The 15,188-nt window shown below is 37.3% G+C and overlaps 1 protein-coding gene across 4 annotated transcripts in view; it reads right to left on the bottom strand.

Moving 5' to 3' along the window:
• CADPS2 (calcium dependent secretion activator 2) overlaps positions 1 to 15,188 on the bottom strand; it is a 593,849-nt gene that overhangs the window by 177,387 nt on the left and 401,274 nt on the right. For all 4 annotated transcript variants that reach the window (XM_055421183.2, XM_088834647.1, XM_055421182.2 and 1 more), the window contains 3 exons: positions 14,774 to 14,974; positions 4,978 to 5,114; positions 2,524 to 2,711 (listed from right to left, as the gene is read on the bottom strand). In XM_055421183.2, the coding sequence (XP_055277158.1) occupies positions 2,524 to 2,711; positions 4,978 to 5,114; positions 14,774 to 14,974 (526 nt within the window). The remainder of the gene's footprint in view (positions 1 to 2,523; positions 2,712 to 4,977; positions 5,115 to 14,773; positions 14,975 to 15,188) is intronic.

The raw sequence follows: 15,188 nt of genomic DNA on the forward strand, positions 1-15,188 counted from the left end.
GGAAAAGACAAATGGAAGATGGATAGGCCATTCATTAATAATAAAGTCAATTATTCATTCATCAAATGTTTACTGAACACTTAGATTTTGTGCTCGGGTATTACTTTTTGTCAGGCACTCTGCTAGGAGCTCAGAGAGGTATAGGAGCTGGCTTCATGAGATGATGGATTTAACTTTATACATGGAGACTTTAAAGCATCAGCAGAATAGTTAAGCTGCCAGTTGTAGATAGAGACCTATAGCTTAGGAGAATAATTTAGTTGGAATTATCTGTATAAAGGGAGGTCAGCATTAAAGCTGTGGAAAGTGGCAAGACCACCAAGGTAGAATTTTTCACTGAAGTAGAAAAAATTTCTCAGGATGAGAGAGCAAGTTCAAGAACAGATATAAAAACAAAACACCATGCCACACTTGGAGTCGAGAGAAACAGAAATTATTAACAAAAGAAGCGGCAGAAAAAAAATAATGATAAAATAAAAAGAGGAGAGCTGAAATAGCTACATTGGGGAAAATGAGCAGACTTTAGCAGAAGCAGAGGGACTTATGAATCCCATAGCACTGACTTTCCCATGAGAGTAAAGAGGGTAGAGCTGGAGGAGGAGATCCATTTCAAGTAAGCTCACCAGCAAAGTGAGGAGCTGGGAGCCAAACACGGAAAATGGTGAGAGGAGTTTTGTAGGGAAGATGAAGAGAACAATGGAAAGGTAGCTTGACAGGATAACCACACTTAGACAATGTAAATTATCCCTTAAGATTCTTTTCTCTGGGGGGGCTCCAAAATCACTGCAGGTGGTGACTGCAGTCATGAAATTAAAGATGCTTGCTCCTTGGAAGAAAAGTTATGACCAACCTAGACAGCATATTAAAAAGCAGACATGTTACTTTGCCAACAAAGGTCTGTCTAATCAAGGCTATGGTTTTTCCAGCAGTCATGTATGGATGTGAGATTTAGACTATAAAGAAAGCTGAGCGCTGAAGAATCGATGCTTTTGAACTGTGGTGTTGGAGAAGACTCTTGAGAGTCCCTTGGACTGCAAGGAGATCCAACTAGTCTATCCTAAAGGAAATCAGTCCTGAATATTCATCAGAAGGACTTATGCTGAAGCTGAAACTCCAATACTTTGTCCACTTGATGCAAAGAACTGACTCACTGGAAAAGACCCTGATGCTGGGAAAGATTGAAGGCAGGAGGAGAAGCGGACGACAGAGGATGAGATGGCTGGATGGCATCACTGACTCAACAGACATGAGTTTGAGTGAACTCCGGGATTTGGTGATGGACAGGGAGGCCTGGCGTGTTGCAGTCCATGGGGTCACAAAGAACTGGACACGACTTAGCAATTGAACTGAACATTCTTTTCACCACTCCCAAGCCAGGCACTATTCTAAGTGCTTGATGAATCTCTATCACAACAGCTGATTTCTGAGAGAGATACTCTTCTATCTTTCTTAGAGTCAGGTAAGTGGAGACACAACTAGATGAAGTAGCTTGCCCTCCCTCACATAGTTAGTATTATTGTTCTGTTATTGTGAGGCTTAGGGTTGTGGGAAGAAAGGAAATAAAATAGAGGGAGATAGGAACTTTCCTAGTGGTCTAGTTAGTTAAGAATCTGCCTTCCAATGCAGGGGATGTAGATTTGATCCCTGGATGGAGAACTAAGATCCCACATGTCTGGGGTCAACCAAGCCCAAGTGTGTCAAAACTACTGAGCTTGCAACTAAGACCCGACAGAGCCAAAATACATACATATATACATATATATATGTATATATGTATGTTATATATATATAAAGAAAATAAAGAGGTGACGATGAAAGAATGGTTGAGGCAAGGTACAATGATAAGAGCTACCTCCTTTATGGGAGGAGCCCCCACTAGCAAAGTTTCCCTGGAAATAGACTGGGAGAAGAGAGTAAATAATATAAAAGAAAGACTTAAGTTCAGAGATGCATAGTTGTGGGGGCCTGCATTACATGATATTTTGCTATTTTGGTAAAAGAAGAGGTGAGGTCACTGGCTCAGAGTGCTAAAAGGGGATACCTGTTCTTCAAGCGTGGATCAGGGAAGGGGCTGGGAAGAGATCTACATCAACCCATTATTTATCTTGCTTTATCAATGAACACATTCCACCATGGAAAAGCAAGAATCATTAGGTATTCACAAACCTGCCCACAAACGCTACCCAGACATATACATGCATTACAATAGAAATCCAGAGGACACTCAAGCTAGGCAGACCCTAGTACTAGGTGGTACACAAGAACTAAAAGGCAACTTCCAATCTCACAGATACTCTCTCTGTGTTTCAAGTGGTTTTAATGGCAAAAAGAAACAGAAAGTGCAGCCCACCTAAATCAACAGCATATTGATGTACATTTTTCCTTTGTGGGTTTTTTTTTCCTCTCTTGCAAGAAGTGTTTGCTATTTAAAATCTGTTACTAGGTGATGATGGCAAAGCACGTTTTTCTCTCTTCCCAAGTTCAACCCTCCACATTTCACTGTGTGTTTGCAAGTAAAAATACCTGTTGCCATGCACATGAGAAGCACAGAATGCAAAGCTGTAATGGAGCAGGGTTGGGTCAATGACAGCACCGTTTTCCGAATGTTCCATCAGTTCTGTAAGGTAGCAAAGATGTCTGTGACAGCCCCTCACACCGTAACGGGCACAGTACTCATCCAACACAAAGACCTGGCCAGGGCTAAACCACCCCTGCAAAAAGAAGAAGAACAACAGAAAATAATTATTATTATTTCTGTACCAGAATTCACTTTTCTGCAGGCACTATTAGGTATTATAAGCAGAAAATGTGTGACAGTGTCTTTTGACAATTTTTTTTTTCTGTTAGCAATATGCTTCATATTGTTTTTAAAACAGCAAATGCCATCAATTTTGGAACTGATTTGGGCCATTGACAGCTTAACACCATCCTCTCTTTACCGCCACAGTGAGGCAGGGGCAACCCGCTCTTCTCCACTGTCACTCACAATTAGTCAAATTTATTCACGGCATCTAAAATGTGGGTTGCAAAGAATAACCTTCCAACAGACTTCACTTTCTATATGAATCAATTAAAAAGAAAATGGCAAAGCAGACCCAATAACGGAAATCACCTAGTTTCCAAAAGCACTTTATAAAGTGAACTGAGAGAATTTCAGTTAAGTTTTAGCAGTGGTATTTAAATTATTATTTGGGCATTTAAATAGTTTGGATATTGTACTCAGTCTATTGTCTTTCAATGACAAATATAACGAATTTAATGTTTTACAGCAGTAGTTTCTGGTTCTCTTGAGAAGAGATGTTAGGATGGGTATATGAGCTTGGCTACAAGAGAGGGCCAGGTTAGGGAGAGTCGGTTTATAAAATATTTCAGTGGATTATATGGATTAATTCAAGATAAAAAAAGAGGAAGAAGGGAGGATGGAGAGTTTTCAAAAGGGGCAGAATAATCATGTAAGTGAAGGAAAAGAAGAGTGTGAAATACAGAAAAATCAGATAAAAATAAAGTGCATTAAAATTCAATAAAAAATTTTAAAAGAAGGAAGAGGAGAAAACACTCTAGAATAATACTGTGGTGCTGGTGAAGGCACTATACTAGACATACTGTATATATCTTTAATATTGAGAACTATCATGCATACTAGTTATTATGATTCCATGTTATAGATACAGAAGCTGAAGTTGAGAGGTGTGCAGCGAATTGCTCAAGACCACAGTGCACATCAACTGCTGAGCCACGTTAACATCCAGGGTCATCTCGAGCTCAAATACTCTTTCTAATCACACCTGCCCTCAAGATACACCTGCCCTCCTCACACTCCATATGGCCTGTGGGGTCATCTACATGGTCAAAATGACTTTCTGACATTTCAAGAACTAACCCCATGGAGTGGAATCCCAGAGGAAAGCATTCCTGTTGATGATCAATCTATGTGTGCTTGCCCCTGGAAAGACAGATGAGGGTTTTGTGATGACTTGTTTTGCTCTCTAAAGTTTGGGCTGGATTGGGTTTAAGCTACACAACTGCATGCTGAATAACAGGTACTTAATAGTGAGTCTATAAATGAATTAATGAACATCAGCATGATCATGGCAGTAACTTGTTCCATTTCTTCCTGACTGTTGAAACATCTCTGATGAGCTTAGAGTATGTCCTGTCTAAAATCTTAAAGAGAGTGTAACTGTTTTGCATGCAGCTACCATGTTCAGTAGCCAAGAGACTAAGTGGTGATAGAAACATGGAGATTCTGGCCAGAGGATTTCAGAGGAATTGCCACCAACAAAATAAATCATTGGATTTAAAGGCACAGGAGATTTTTAGGCTATAGTTCAATACACACATTCTAAGGAGTCAAGGATTCCTTTCCTTCTAATTGTAAATAATACCTTGCATCCCAAATTTTGGCTGGTTTAAACACAAAGTAGCAGTTTAGCTACTCAATTTAATGCTTCTTTTTTTAATAAAGTAATTCCAATTATTTTTGGAGGGTTAGATGAAACTAAAGCTTTCCTCTGATACACACAGCCATCAAAATATTGTTTATTACACGGTTTCTCTCCCTAGTCACTTAGGTAGTCTTTGTAGGAATGAGAGAGAGACATGAATGGTATCACCATTTGCATGAGCAGAATTCAAACCTTAAAATGTCTGATTAGGTGTGAGTAAATCTTATCACAGAGGTTATTTTTTTTAGTCTTTAGTAAAGCCTTTTATTTTCATTCCACCTCTCCAGAGGGACCAAGAAACCACAGTTCAGCGTCTGTTCGAGTCCTTTCTCCTGGCTATTGAGTGGCACAGCAGTGATCTTCAAGTGTATAATTTTCAAATTGGGAAGCAATCGATTGGAATCCTTTATCCCTAACTCCAACTATAGTTATGAAATGAGTAAGGGAAAAAAGGCTGCTTCATAACAAGTATTTCTCACTTTAAAAAATCTCTCACTCTAACCTATACAGGATGAGATAGGTTTGTACTAACCAAGCAAGAATAGGAATCGTTCAGTCTATGATCCAAAGTCTGCCTCTGGAGTATTCTAAACAGGAAGGCGTGGTCCAGCTTGCAGGGGTTCGCAGAAATAAACTCATCCATACCATGTTTCTGAAAACGGTCTGCGTCTGTGAATTCAGAAAAGCATGTACCTTAATTTTTCTGGTTTAATAATAATAGCAAATGAGGCTTTTGAACAACACAAAATGAATGTCTCATGATAACAGATAAATACTTTGCACTACATAAAGTATGAGGCCACAAATTCAGCAAAAACCATAAAATATAATATTTTTTGTAGCCTAAATAAAAATGACAGGGAAAAACCTGCCAATCAGTTGGAAGGAGGAACTTCTATTTTCATTCAAAGCGACTTCAAATATCTACCATAGAAAAAATTTCACCCCATAATCTCACCTCACCCTAATATTAAGAAAAGTTGATACATTTTAAGTATATATTTACTGAGCTGGAAAAAGCTCAGGTCTATTCATAAAAAAAATGACAACGATGGCTAGAAGCCTGCTTTCCAAATGGCAAACTAGGGCAGAAATGAACACACTTGCTTCAGCTGGATCACTTCCAGCCTTTTTTTTGTAGGGAGCTTTTAATGGGACCAACTTTAATGTAGAAATGGCAATGAATGCTTCCAGGCTTCAAGTTTAAGAGACATGAAAAAGGGAACATCATGCTTGTGCAAATATGCAGACAAAGCACAACGTCCCAAATGGCACTTCAATCAAAGGCCCAAATTTATTGTTCTTCACAGATTGCATCTTTCAACGCCTGTAGACCCTGCGGGTTTATCAAAAGGCAAGCTTTTATGATTGCCTTCATTAATGTTTTGTCAAAGTCTTCAATGTGAGTTCTTTACTAACGATAGAGACAGCGAGCCACACACCACCCCAAAGGAGTGCTGGGGTGTTACTACATTAGCTCCATAAGAGATGTTGCGCATATTGGGCAAGCAACCAGCTATCAAGATAAAAGTGGGCTCTCTTCACAATGGTCGAGCTAAGGCTCCATTGTTCCTTAAAATTCACAGAGAGATCTCATTTCTGGTCATCACAAGCAGCACAGTCCTAAATGTAAGCTAAATGTAGTTTTTAAAAACCTAGATGGTCCAACCCTAAAACTGCAATAGGAAAGGAGACAAAAGTTTATTGATTACACCCAATTATAGAGTCCGGCTCATAATAAAACTCAATATTGATCTGTGGACATGATGCTAACATAATCAGTCACATTTAGATATTTAGCCCAGATCATATTGATCCATGTCAAGTTCAACTTTCAGCCATATTTGTGGATGGAAGAAGTATATAATTCAAGCTGAAGGGTCTTCAGAATCACATGTTAAAAAAAAAAGATACACAAACTAATTTATATCTCACATCAATGAAGGATATCAAAAGGTGAATGCAGCAAGGAAGCAATGAATGTCCACTCATCAATGATGTGAGGTATGAAGTTCTGTCCATGGAGGAAGTGGCATATATATTCTTTTGCATTTAATAATTGCTTTTCAGAAGGATTAAATACATTACATGTGGTAAATTAGTATTAGTTGCATTTAACACTGAACTAAACTGCTTTTCCTGAACTGAGAAATGAGACAATCCAACTTCTCTTGTATTTATTCTTATGTCTGATCGCCTTTTAATATAGTTAAATATATGATAATGTGAAATTATATCAAATGTGGAGGCAGAATATTGAAAACTGCAAGGCACCCACTATAAAATCAGATTTTATATTTTAAAGAATTTATCTTAGAATCTTTATCTCTCCATTTATCTGAGTAAAAAAAAAGTTTTTAGCATCACTTTTAGGACATTAAATTTAGTTATAAAAAACATCTGCTGAATTTTATTCATTATTTCTTTCACCAGAAAAGGTCATAACAAGATGTTAAAAATAATGCCCATTAATGGTTTATCTGTGGAGAACATGATATGCAAGAGATTTCAGAGAAAAAAATATCCATAATTCCCCTTTTACTATAAAGGTTTGTAGAAGGAAATTCTTATTTTAAAATAATAGGTGTACAGTCTTTAAATAAAATATACAAGTTCATGAAAAAATTGAGTCAATAGCTCATTTCTGTAATTAAAGCATATTTTCAAAAATGAATTTATGAAGTATCTTTCTCATTAACTATAACTCATATATTATTTAATGTGATAAGCTTTTCCAAATCACACACATAAATGAATAAGCACTTTTCTAGCAAATACTATTACTGATAAACATAATATTTACAATAACAATTTAAGCCACAAACAGACTGCACATTGACAGTGAAAAAACATACAGGCAAACCTGCTAAAATTTTTATTAAAAAAAGAAAAAAAAACAACCCTACAATCCCTCAAGAGATATCAATTCGATGAAAGGGAAATGTTCTCTTAGGGATTATCCCATTTTCAAACACAGGCTGTAAAGATCCTGAGTATTTACTTCTCTTCTATGTCTGATCAGCACAATTCAAAATATTTTATGCAAACATACTTCACCATGTACTACTTTACTATATTTCCATGAATTTATGAATAAAAATTATAAAGGGGTTTTGATCTCTCTGTAGGAAACATTTCATTTTAAAATTCTCTCATGAACCAAAGTAAAAAAGGAAAATAGCTAGTATTAAATATCTAGTTTCTTATTTTTATAAAATGATATTTTCCATATAGTTTTCTCTTGGCATAACATGTCTTCAATTAACTATGGGGATAACACATAGTTATCAATTGGATTAAATGGAAATCATGCTTTCAATCAATTATGTAACAAAATCCAAGGCTTGGGAGGCTCGCTTTAAAACTGAGTTATACTTGATTATCTTCAATCAATGTTCATCATATCGCAAAATTATGGTAACTAGTCTTAAACAGAAAGTTATTCACGGCACTAATCAAATCATCAATGGTAGTTTAGTTTGTCTCCTGAAATAATATAAGGAAATTATCAAAAGAAACCAACGAGATATGAGATGAAACAATGTACTGTAAAACTGTCATAAATTGTGATGATTAACCTATGGACTAAGTACAGATGTTAGACATGGTAAATGAGCATACTGGTGGAGAGTTTCTATGGTAACAGTTGGATACATGCTCTAGCGTCTTTAGGTAGTACTGTTATCAGGAGTGGTAAAAGTGGACGGAATAAAACTCTAATTGAGAAAGATTACTATTTGCAATAGATTTCAGGAATGTTAGAGGCTTTATTCAAATGGGATCTGAAAATGTAAGTTTTTCATTAACAACTGTTGGAAGTCAAGAGAAAAGATTAATAAGTAGGCTCACAGTATCAATCTAAACAGTTAACACTGACTTGAAAATCGCTAGTGTAGAAAACCATGTGAGGTCTATTAGCAAGCTAGCAGATCCCACTATGCTGGGAGGGCTATTTGGTGGGAGCTGACCACAGTGAACCCAAATCCTAGGAAGGGCACCTAAGTCAGAGTTCAGAATGTGAGAAAGGAAAAAATTAATTGAAATGTTTCTTTCTCCTTTGCAATTAATTTTAAGGATGCTTAATGTTTTTCCTTTCTTTTCTATCTTTTTTTTTTTTTTGCTGTTCCTGGTGTGAGAGAGATTAGGGATTAACAGAGCAAAGGGAAGGTAAAAGAGAGTTGGGGGAAAGGGCAAGAAGAAGAAGAGGAGGCCATTCATTCACCTTCTAAGACCACTCATGTGCCCAGGGGGCCAGGCCTGGGACCCAGGTACCAAAAGGACTAACCAGAGGGTGCTGCTAGCTGAGAGCTTGTCTCTTCTGCAAAATCTTGAGCTAAACGAAGTAGCAAATGAACTTTTGGAAATATAACAACTTGTTTTAGAATTATCCTGTGTTTAGGAGTTTGCCTGTAGCTCCATTTACCACCTCCCACTCCGATTAAACTTTCCTTTTAGCTTCCAACCTTCATTAGCTAGAAGATTCACAGCAAGCTAAAAGTGACACAAAGAACACTTCCCTTTTTATGGCACACATATAGCCTTTAATAGGAAGAGCTAATGTTTTAAAATTTTATTTAGATTATCTGGTTGGTATGTTCCCATACGTTTTATGCTGAAGACCTAAAGAGACAAAGTTGGTAGATACTGTTTCTTGAGGAGTCTGTTCACACCTCTATTATTAACTCAAATAATTTCTTGGCCTATTTTGGTAAATACATTAAAAATGAATTTACGGATTTATACGTCTTAATTTCTGCAGCAGATAACAAATGATACTTTTACATGATGACAATTTTAATCAACACATACAGACCTGTAATCATAGTAAACACTTATTTTAAATAATATATTAATCATATTTTACCAGTGAAGGGTGAAATTTAACTTACTAGGGTCAGTGAGGAGAATTAGCTTAAAAAATTAAATATAAGTTTACAATCTAACTAAAGACTTTTTTAAAAATTTGGCTTAACGTTGAAGAGAAGTACTCAGGTTCATTTTCGACACTCATTTATTATTGAAAGTCAGCTATTACTGTATTGTATTAGGTAACAAACACAATATATTATGTTTGTGCCTAAGTGAAAGGAAAACTTTTTTAAAAGGTGCTTGCATAATCTTTTGTTTGGGGATAACAATGAAGGATAGTTTAACCAAACAATGTCTGGCAGTTTGGCAAAAGACAGTGCACAGTTTGAAGCAGAAAAACTGGATAGAATTCCTTCACCCTTGCTTTAATTCACTTTTTTCCTTAGAATTTCCATGTATCTTAAAAGTCAGTGAAACAGGGAAGTAGAATACATCCACTTATCAGATAAATCTATGAATACACACCATTATTTATATTTTAGAAAAGATAATAATGTTGTTACTAATAAGTTAGATTTTATAATTATTATTTTGTTCTGACTATTCCTAACCATTCAGTATGGTTGGATTGAAAAATGAGCTTTTCTTTTTAAAGTTATAACATAGATACTTCAAAGAAAATTCAGGAAACAGAAGCAATGAATTAGTAATAAATCCCTTTAATTAAACTTATCCACTGTAAATACTTTAGGTATAATTGTATCTATATTAAAAAAATTTTAACAGAGTGGCAATATCACATATATAATTGAGCATTTTCTCACTTAACATTACAGAGTATTTTTGCAAGCTACAGTAACAATTTCATAGCAATTTCCTTTATGCTCACATGAATGAGAGATACTAGGCTGTTTTTACTTCCCTGTTGTGGCAAAAATAAGCATTTCTGTTTCCGAAATGACAATGTCAATGTAAATATTCCAGTTCTGCCTAGAAAGCAGTATCATGATACTGTAAATAAGATCATGATATTACTTGAAAAAGATTTATCATTATAAAAATTTTAATACGGTAAAGCAAAGAAAAGTCATAAAAATACTTACCCTTACCAGCTATAGGCCAGCAAAGAAATGAAAAACACATTTAAATGGGTTAGAAACATTTATTTCTAGTCATTTTAATTTTATGTCATTTTCTCAGTTTCCACTAATGACTCTAGAAGTAGTCTTTCCAAGAGATGATCAAGAAAGAGAGAAAGGAATAATACGGAAGTCAAGGAAGAGAGGAAAATTAAGGCAAAACTACTCTCTGGATCAATTCAATGGCATCTCTAATAAAGGTCAAGGTCCGTATCTCATTTAGATGAGACATAAATAATTATTCTTTCTTCTTTCCCTTCCTTTTTAAAGATAAAACATCAGGGTCTGTGAGTAAATACAAAAAAACCTCTTAACACGACTGGAACAGTTTGGATTTTTAGAACAAATTTAGCTTTTTTAAAGCAAGTTAATCAAGGGGCTAAAAAATTCAGTTCCACTTAGCCTGATCAACACTGCCTTGACAATACATTGCTATCTAACAGAAAGATTTTGCTGGGAAGACATTATATGGCTCTCTTACTAAACTGATTATCAGATCTTTTATTAATTCCATATCAGGAAGTCATGATTTTAATGTTCTTGACCCAGTGCTTCCCAATCACTTCTCTTCCCACTTTGTGGAAGATGGATGATATCCTTTATAATACGGGCTTCCCTGGTAGCTCAGTGGTAAAGAATTCACCTGCCAATGCAGGAGACATAGATTGATCCCTGTGTTGGGAAGATCCCCTGGAGAAGGAAAGGGCAAACCACTCCAGGATTCTTGCCTGGGAAATCCCATGAACAGAGGAGCCTGGTGGGCTACAGTCCATGGGGTTGCAAAATAGTTAGACACGACTTCACCACTGAACAACAACATCCTTTATAACACCAGTACATGTCTTGGGTATTCCTTACACTCAAGATGTGAAGAAAGAAATACTGGAACACAAGCAAATGAGGGAGATATTTTCATAAAAATAATTTCCAAGTCAATGCAACTTGGCACTTCTTAAACGGCAGTAACCTTCCCCACCTTTGACTCTGTCCCCTGGAACATTTGACATCTAGAGAAAATTTTGGTCACTAGACCTGGGACAGTGGAGTCAATTATAGGGATCTAGTGGGTAGGAGCGGAGAAGGCAATGGCAAGCCACTCCAGTACTATTGCCTAGAAAATCCCATGGATGGAGGAGCCTGGTAGGTTGCAGTCCATGGGGTCACTAAGGGTCAGACACGACTGAGTGACTTCACTTTCACTTTTCACTTTCACACACTGGAGAAGGAAATGGCAACCCACTCCTCCCACTCCTTTGTTCTTGCCTGGAGAATCCCAGGGACGGGGGAGCCTGGTGGGCTTCAGTCTGTGGGGTCACACAGAGTTGGACACGACTGAAGTGACTTAGCAGCCGCAGCAGTGGGTAGGAGACAGGGAGGATACTAACCATCCCCCAATACACAGGACAGCCTTCCCCCCCCGACCCCTGAAACAAAGAATTATCTAGCCCAAAATGACAGTCTTGCTGAGAAATACTGCTCTAACAAAGAAAACAATCACTCTGCTTCTGGTCAAAACAGTGTAATTAAAAGCAGATTAACCCTCCTACCCGAAACAACTAAAAAAAAAAAATCATTAAAAAATACTTTAAAGAAAGTTTTCAAAATTTTGGACATCCGGCAACATAGCAGAGTGATTCCTGAGAGGTGGGGAAAGGAATGAGATGAGCCTTTCAGCTGCCGCAGGTTAATACCCGGAGAAACTTTCAAAGCGGTGGCTCTGGGAAGAAGAACTCAGGGAGAGCTAAGGGTCTCTCTGGGCTGAGAAGATGGGAGTTGACAGTTCAGGAAGGTCAAGGCTGCTGGAATTGCAGGAAAGATTATTGTTCCCTCCCCCTGCCTCACTCCGTATTCAGATGAACACTGACCACATCACTCAAAGGAGGCAACAATACGAGGATGGGGAAGAACCACCACAAGGGATTTGAAGGGACAGTGCCCACAGGCACATACAGAGACTAGAACAGTGCTTGTTTCCAACAGCCAGAAGGTAAAATTTCCATCTCACTGCTCATCAGTTGGCATCCAGGTGGTGGTGGTTTAGCCACCAAGTTGTGTCCAACACTTGTGACCCCATGGACTGCAGCCCGCCAGGCTCCTCTGTACATAGGATTTCCCAGGCAAGAATACTGGAGTGGGTTGCCATTTCCTTCTCCAGGGGATCTTTCCAATCCAGGGCTCAAACTTGGGTCCCCTGCATTGCAGGCAGATTTCTTTACCCACTGAGCCTCCGAAGGAGCCTAGACTAGATGTTATTTGGCTCCACCTAAAAGCTAACCTAGATAGCATATTAAAAATCAGAGACATTACTTTGCCAACAAAGGTCTGTCTAGTCAAGGCTATGGTTTTTCCAGTGGTCATGTATGGATGTGAGAGGTGGACTGTGAAGAAAGCTGAGCACGGAAGAATTGATGCTTTTGAACTGTGGTCCTGGAGAAGACTCTTGAGAGTCCCTTGGACTGCAAGGAGATCCAACCAGTCCATTCTAAAGGAGATCAGTCCTGGGTGTTCATTGGAAGGACTGATGCTAAAGCTGAAGCTCCAATACTTTGGTCACCTCATGCGACGAGTTGACTCACTGGAAAAGACTCTGATGCTGGGAGGGATTGGGGGCAGGAGGAAAAGGGGACAACAGAGAATGAGATGCCTGGATGGCATCACGGACTCGATGGACGTGAGTTTGAGTGAACTCTGGGAGTTGGTGATGGACAGGGAGGCCTGGCGTGCTGTGATTCATGGGGTCGCAAAGAGTTGGACACGACTGAGCAACTGAACTGAACAGCTAAACCTGAAAGGATTAAATTTCTTTTGAGTAATTTAACTATGTCTTAGAATAAAACTCAAGAATTTTTGTGAAGAAAACTACACCAAAGCACGTCATAATTAAATTGCTCAAAACCAGTGTTTAAGCGAAAAGTTTTAAAGCAGCTTGGGGCAGCAGGGGTTGGCGGGGGAAACAACCACATTATGTACAGAGGAAGAAGCAAAAATAATAACAAAATTTTTTATCAGGGAAGAAAAAAAAAAGCAAGTTAGCAGAGAGCAGAGCAAAGTCTTTAAAGACCTGAAAGAAAAGCATCTTTCAAAATGAAGGTAAAATGAAGACATTTTCATACATAAAAAACCTAAAAGCTGAGCACGGACTACAAGAAAAGTCAAAGGACATCCTTTGGGAAGTGAAATATCTCAGTAAGTGAATAAAAAGTGCTAGGAATGGTAACTACATGTTTGAGTATATAATATTTTCTCTTATTATTTACATTTCTTTAAAAGGTAATTGACTGTTCCTGGCATAATAATAATATCAATGTATTGTGGGATTTATAACATTTGTAGAAGTAAGATGCATGACCAGAAATGTACAGGAGCCAGGAATGGAGATACAGAAGTCTACAATTGTGAGGTGCATGTACTATGTATGAAGTACCATAATCACTTGAAGATGGATCAGGTAAGTTTAAAGGTGTATACTTAGAAGTCTAAAGCATGCAGGAGACAGGTTGAGCTTATATCCCATCTTTATTTGGTCCAAAGTGCCTTTGTTTAAGATGTCTAAATGTAATACTGATGGGTGTCTAAACAACAGGAAGTAGTTATTTGATGCATGAAAAGTAAGAGAAGTCAGAATGTTGCTCCCCTGGAGATGAAGCTTGATAATGAAGGGCATTGAATGAAAAGTCACTATTTAAGCTTACAGCTAAAAAGACAAACTGATTTATTACATTACAAGAGAAAACAGAGAAATTTTGGAAAAGGGTATAACAAGTTAAAGCATTTGGTTTAATGATTACTAAAGCTATGTTTGAAAATGTTTCTATCATTATTACATAATTTGCAATTAATTACTTACAAATTAAAATGAATAACTTAGTTCTTAATGATTTAAATTAGCATACAGAGACATGAATATAAAGGTATTTAGAAAAAGCAAGTTGCCCTGATGACTTTTGTTTTCCCGACTTACAACAGAAAATAGGCCTAGGATTCTCTTGGTTTGTTAAGAACAACTCTAAAAAGCGACAGTTCATCATTTCAGTGTTCTGAAGTCTTAACAATGCCAATTTGATTTTGCAACACGCTTCCCATTTCAATAGAAAATATAAGTTACATTAAGTTTAAATAAACTTTCTCCTATGCTTTTGAGATTCCCAGAGACACCCCAAGGCCTGGCAAATTCATGACTGAAACCACACATACCATTTACGCCAGGTTTGTGTGAAAAACTAGATAACTTACTCTATGACTACTAAAATGAACTATTTTTATTCAATTAGGAATCAGGTAATGATGTAAACTATAACACTGAGCAAATTTGACTCAGACAATTTTATATCTTATTAAGGTTATTAATTGATAATCAAATTATTTTTCAACAAAACTTACAAAGTTGAGCATCTGCATGGAGACTCCCTCCTTTAGGATTCAGCTTCTGGGCTTGAACTGCAGGAATAGGTTTATATGACTGTCCAGTGGCCCTATACATGGCTTGAACCCACAGTATTCTATCCTGTTCGTCATCACTGGCAAATATTACAGTGTCTCCTTCTTTAACAGCATTGAAGAACATATGCCCACCCTGAAGGCCTGTGGAGGAAAAAAAAACATTGTTAAAAATTCACACAGTAGGCAGATTTTAGCCTTATTCATTAAATGGTTTCATGGAAACGAACTGATCTGCTATTTGTAGCTCAATGACTTTGAATCATATCCACAATTGAAGAACTGAAGGGAAATGATATGAACAAGATTTATACTTCCAAATCACTTTGGAAATTAAAAATAGCCTAGGAAACAGTTC

The sequence above is a fragment of the Moschus berezovskii genome, chromosome 3 (assembly GCF_049115385.1).
Source record: "Moschus berezovskii isolate FMDL1 chromosome 3, NW_MosBer_1.0, whole genome shotgun sequence".
Classification (NCBI taxonomy): domain Eukaryota; kingdom Metazoa; phylum Chordata; class Mammalia; order Artiodactyla; family Moschidae; genus Moschus; species Moschus berezovskii.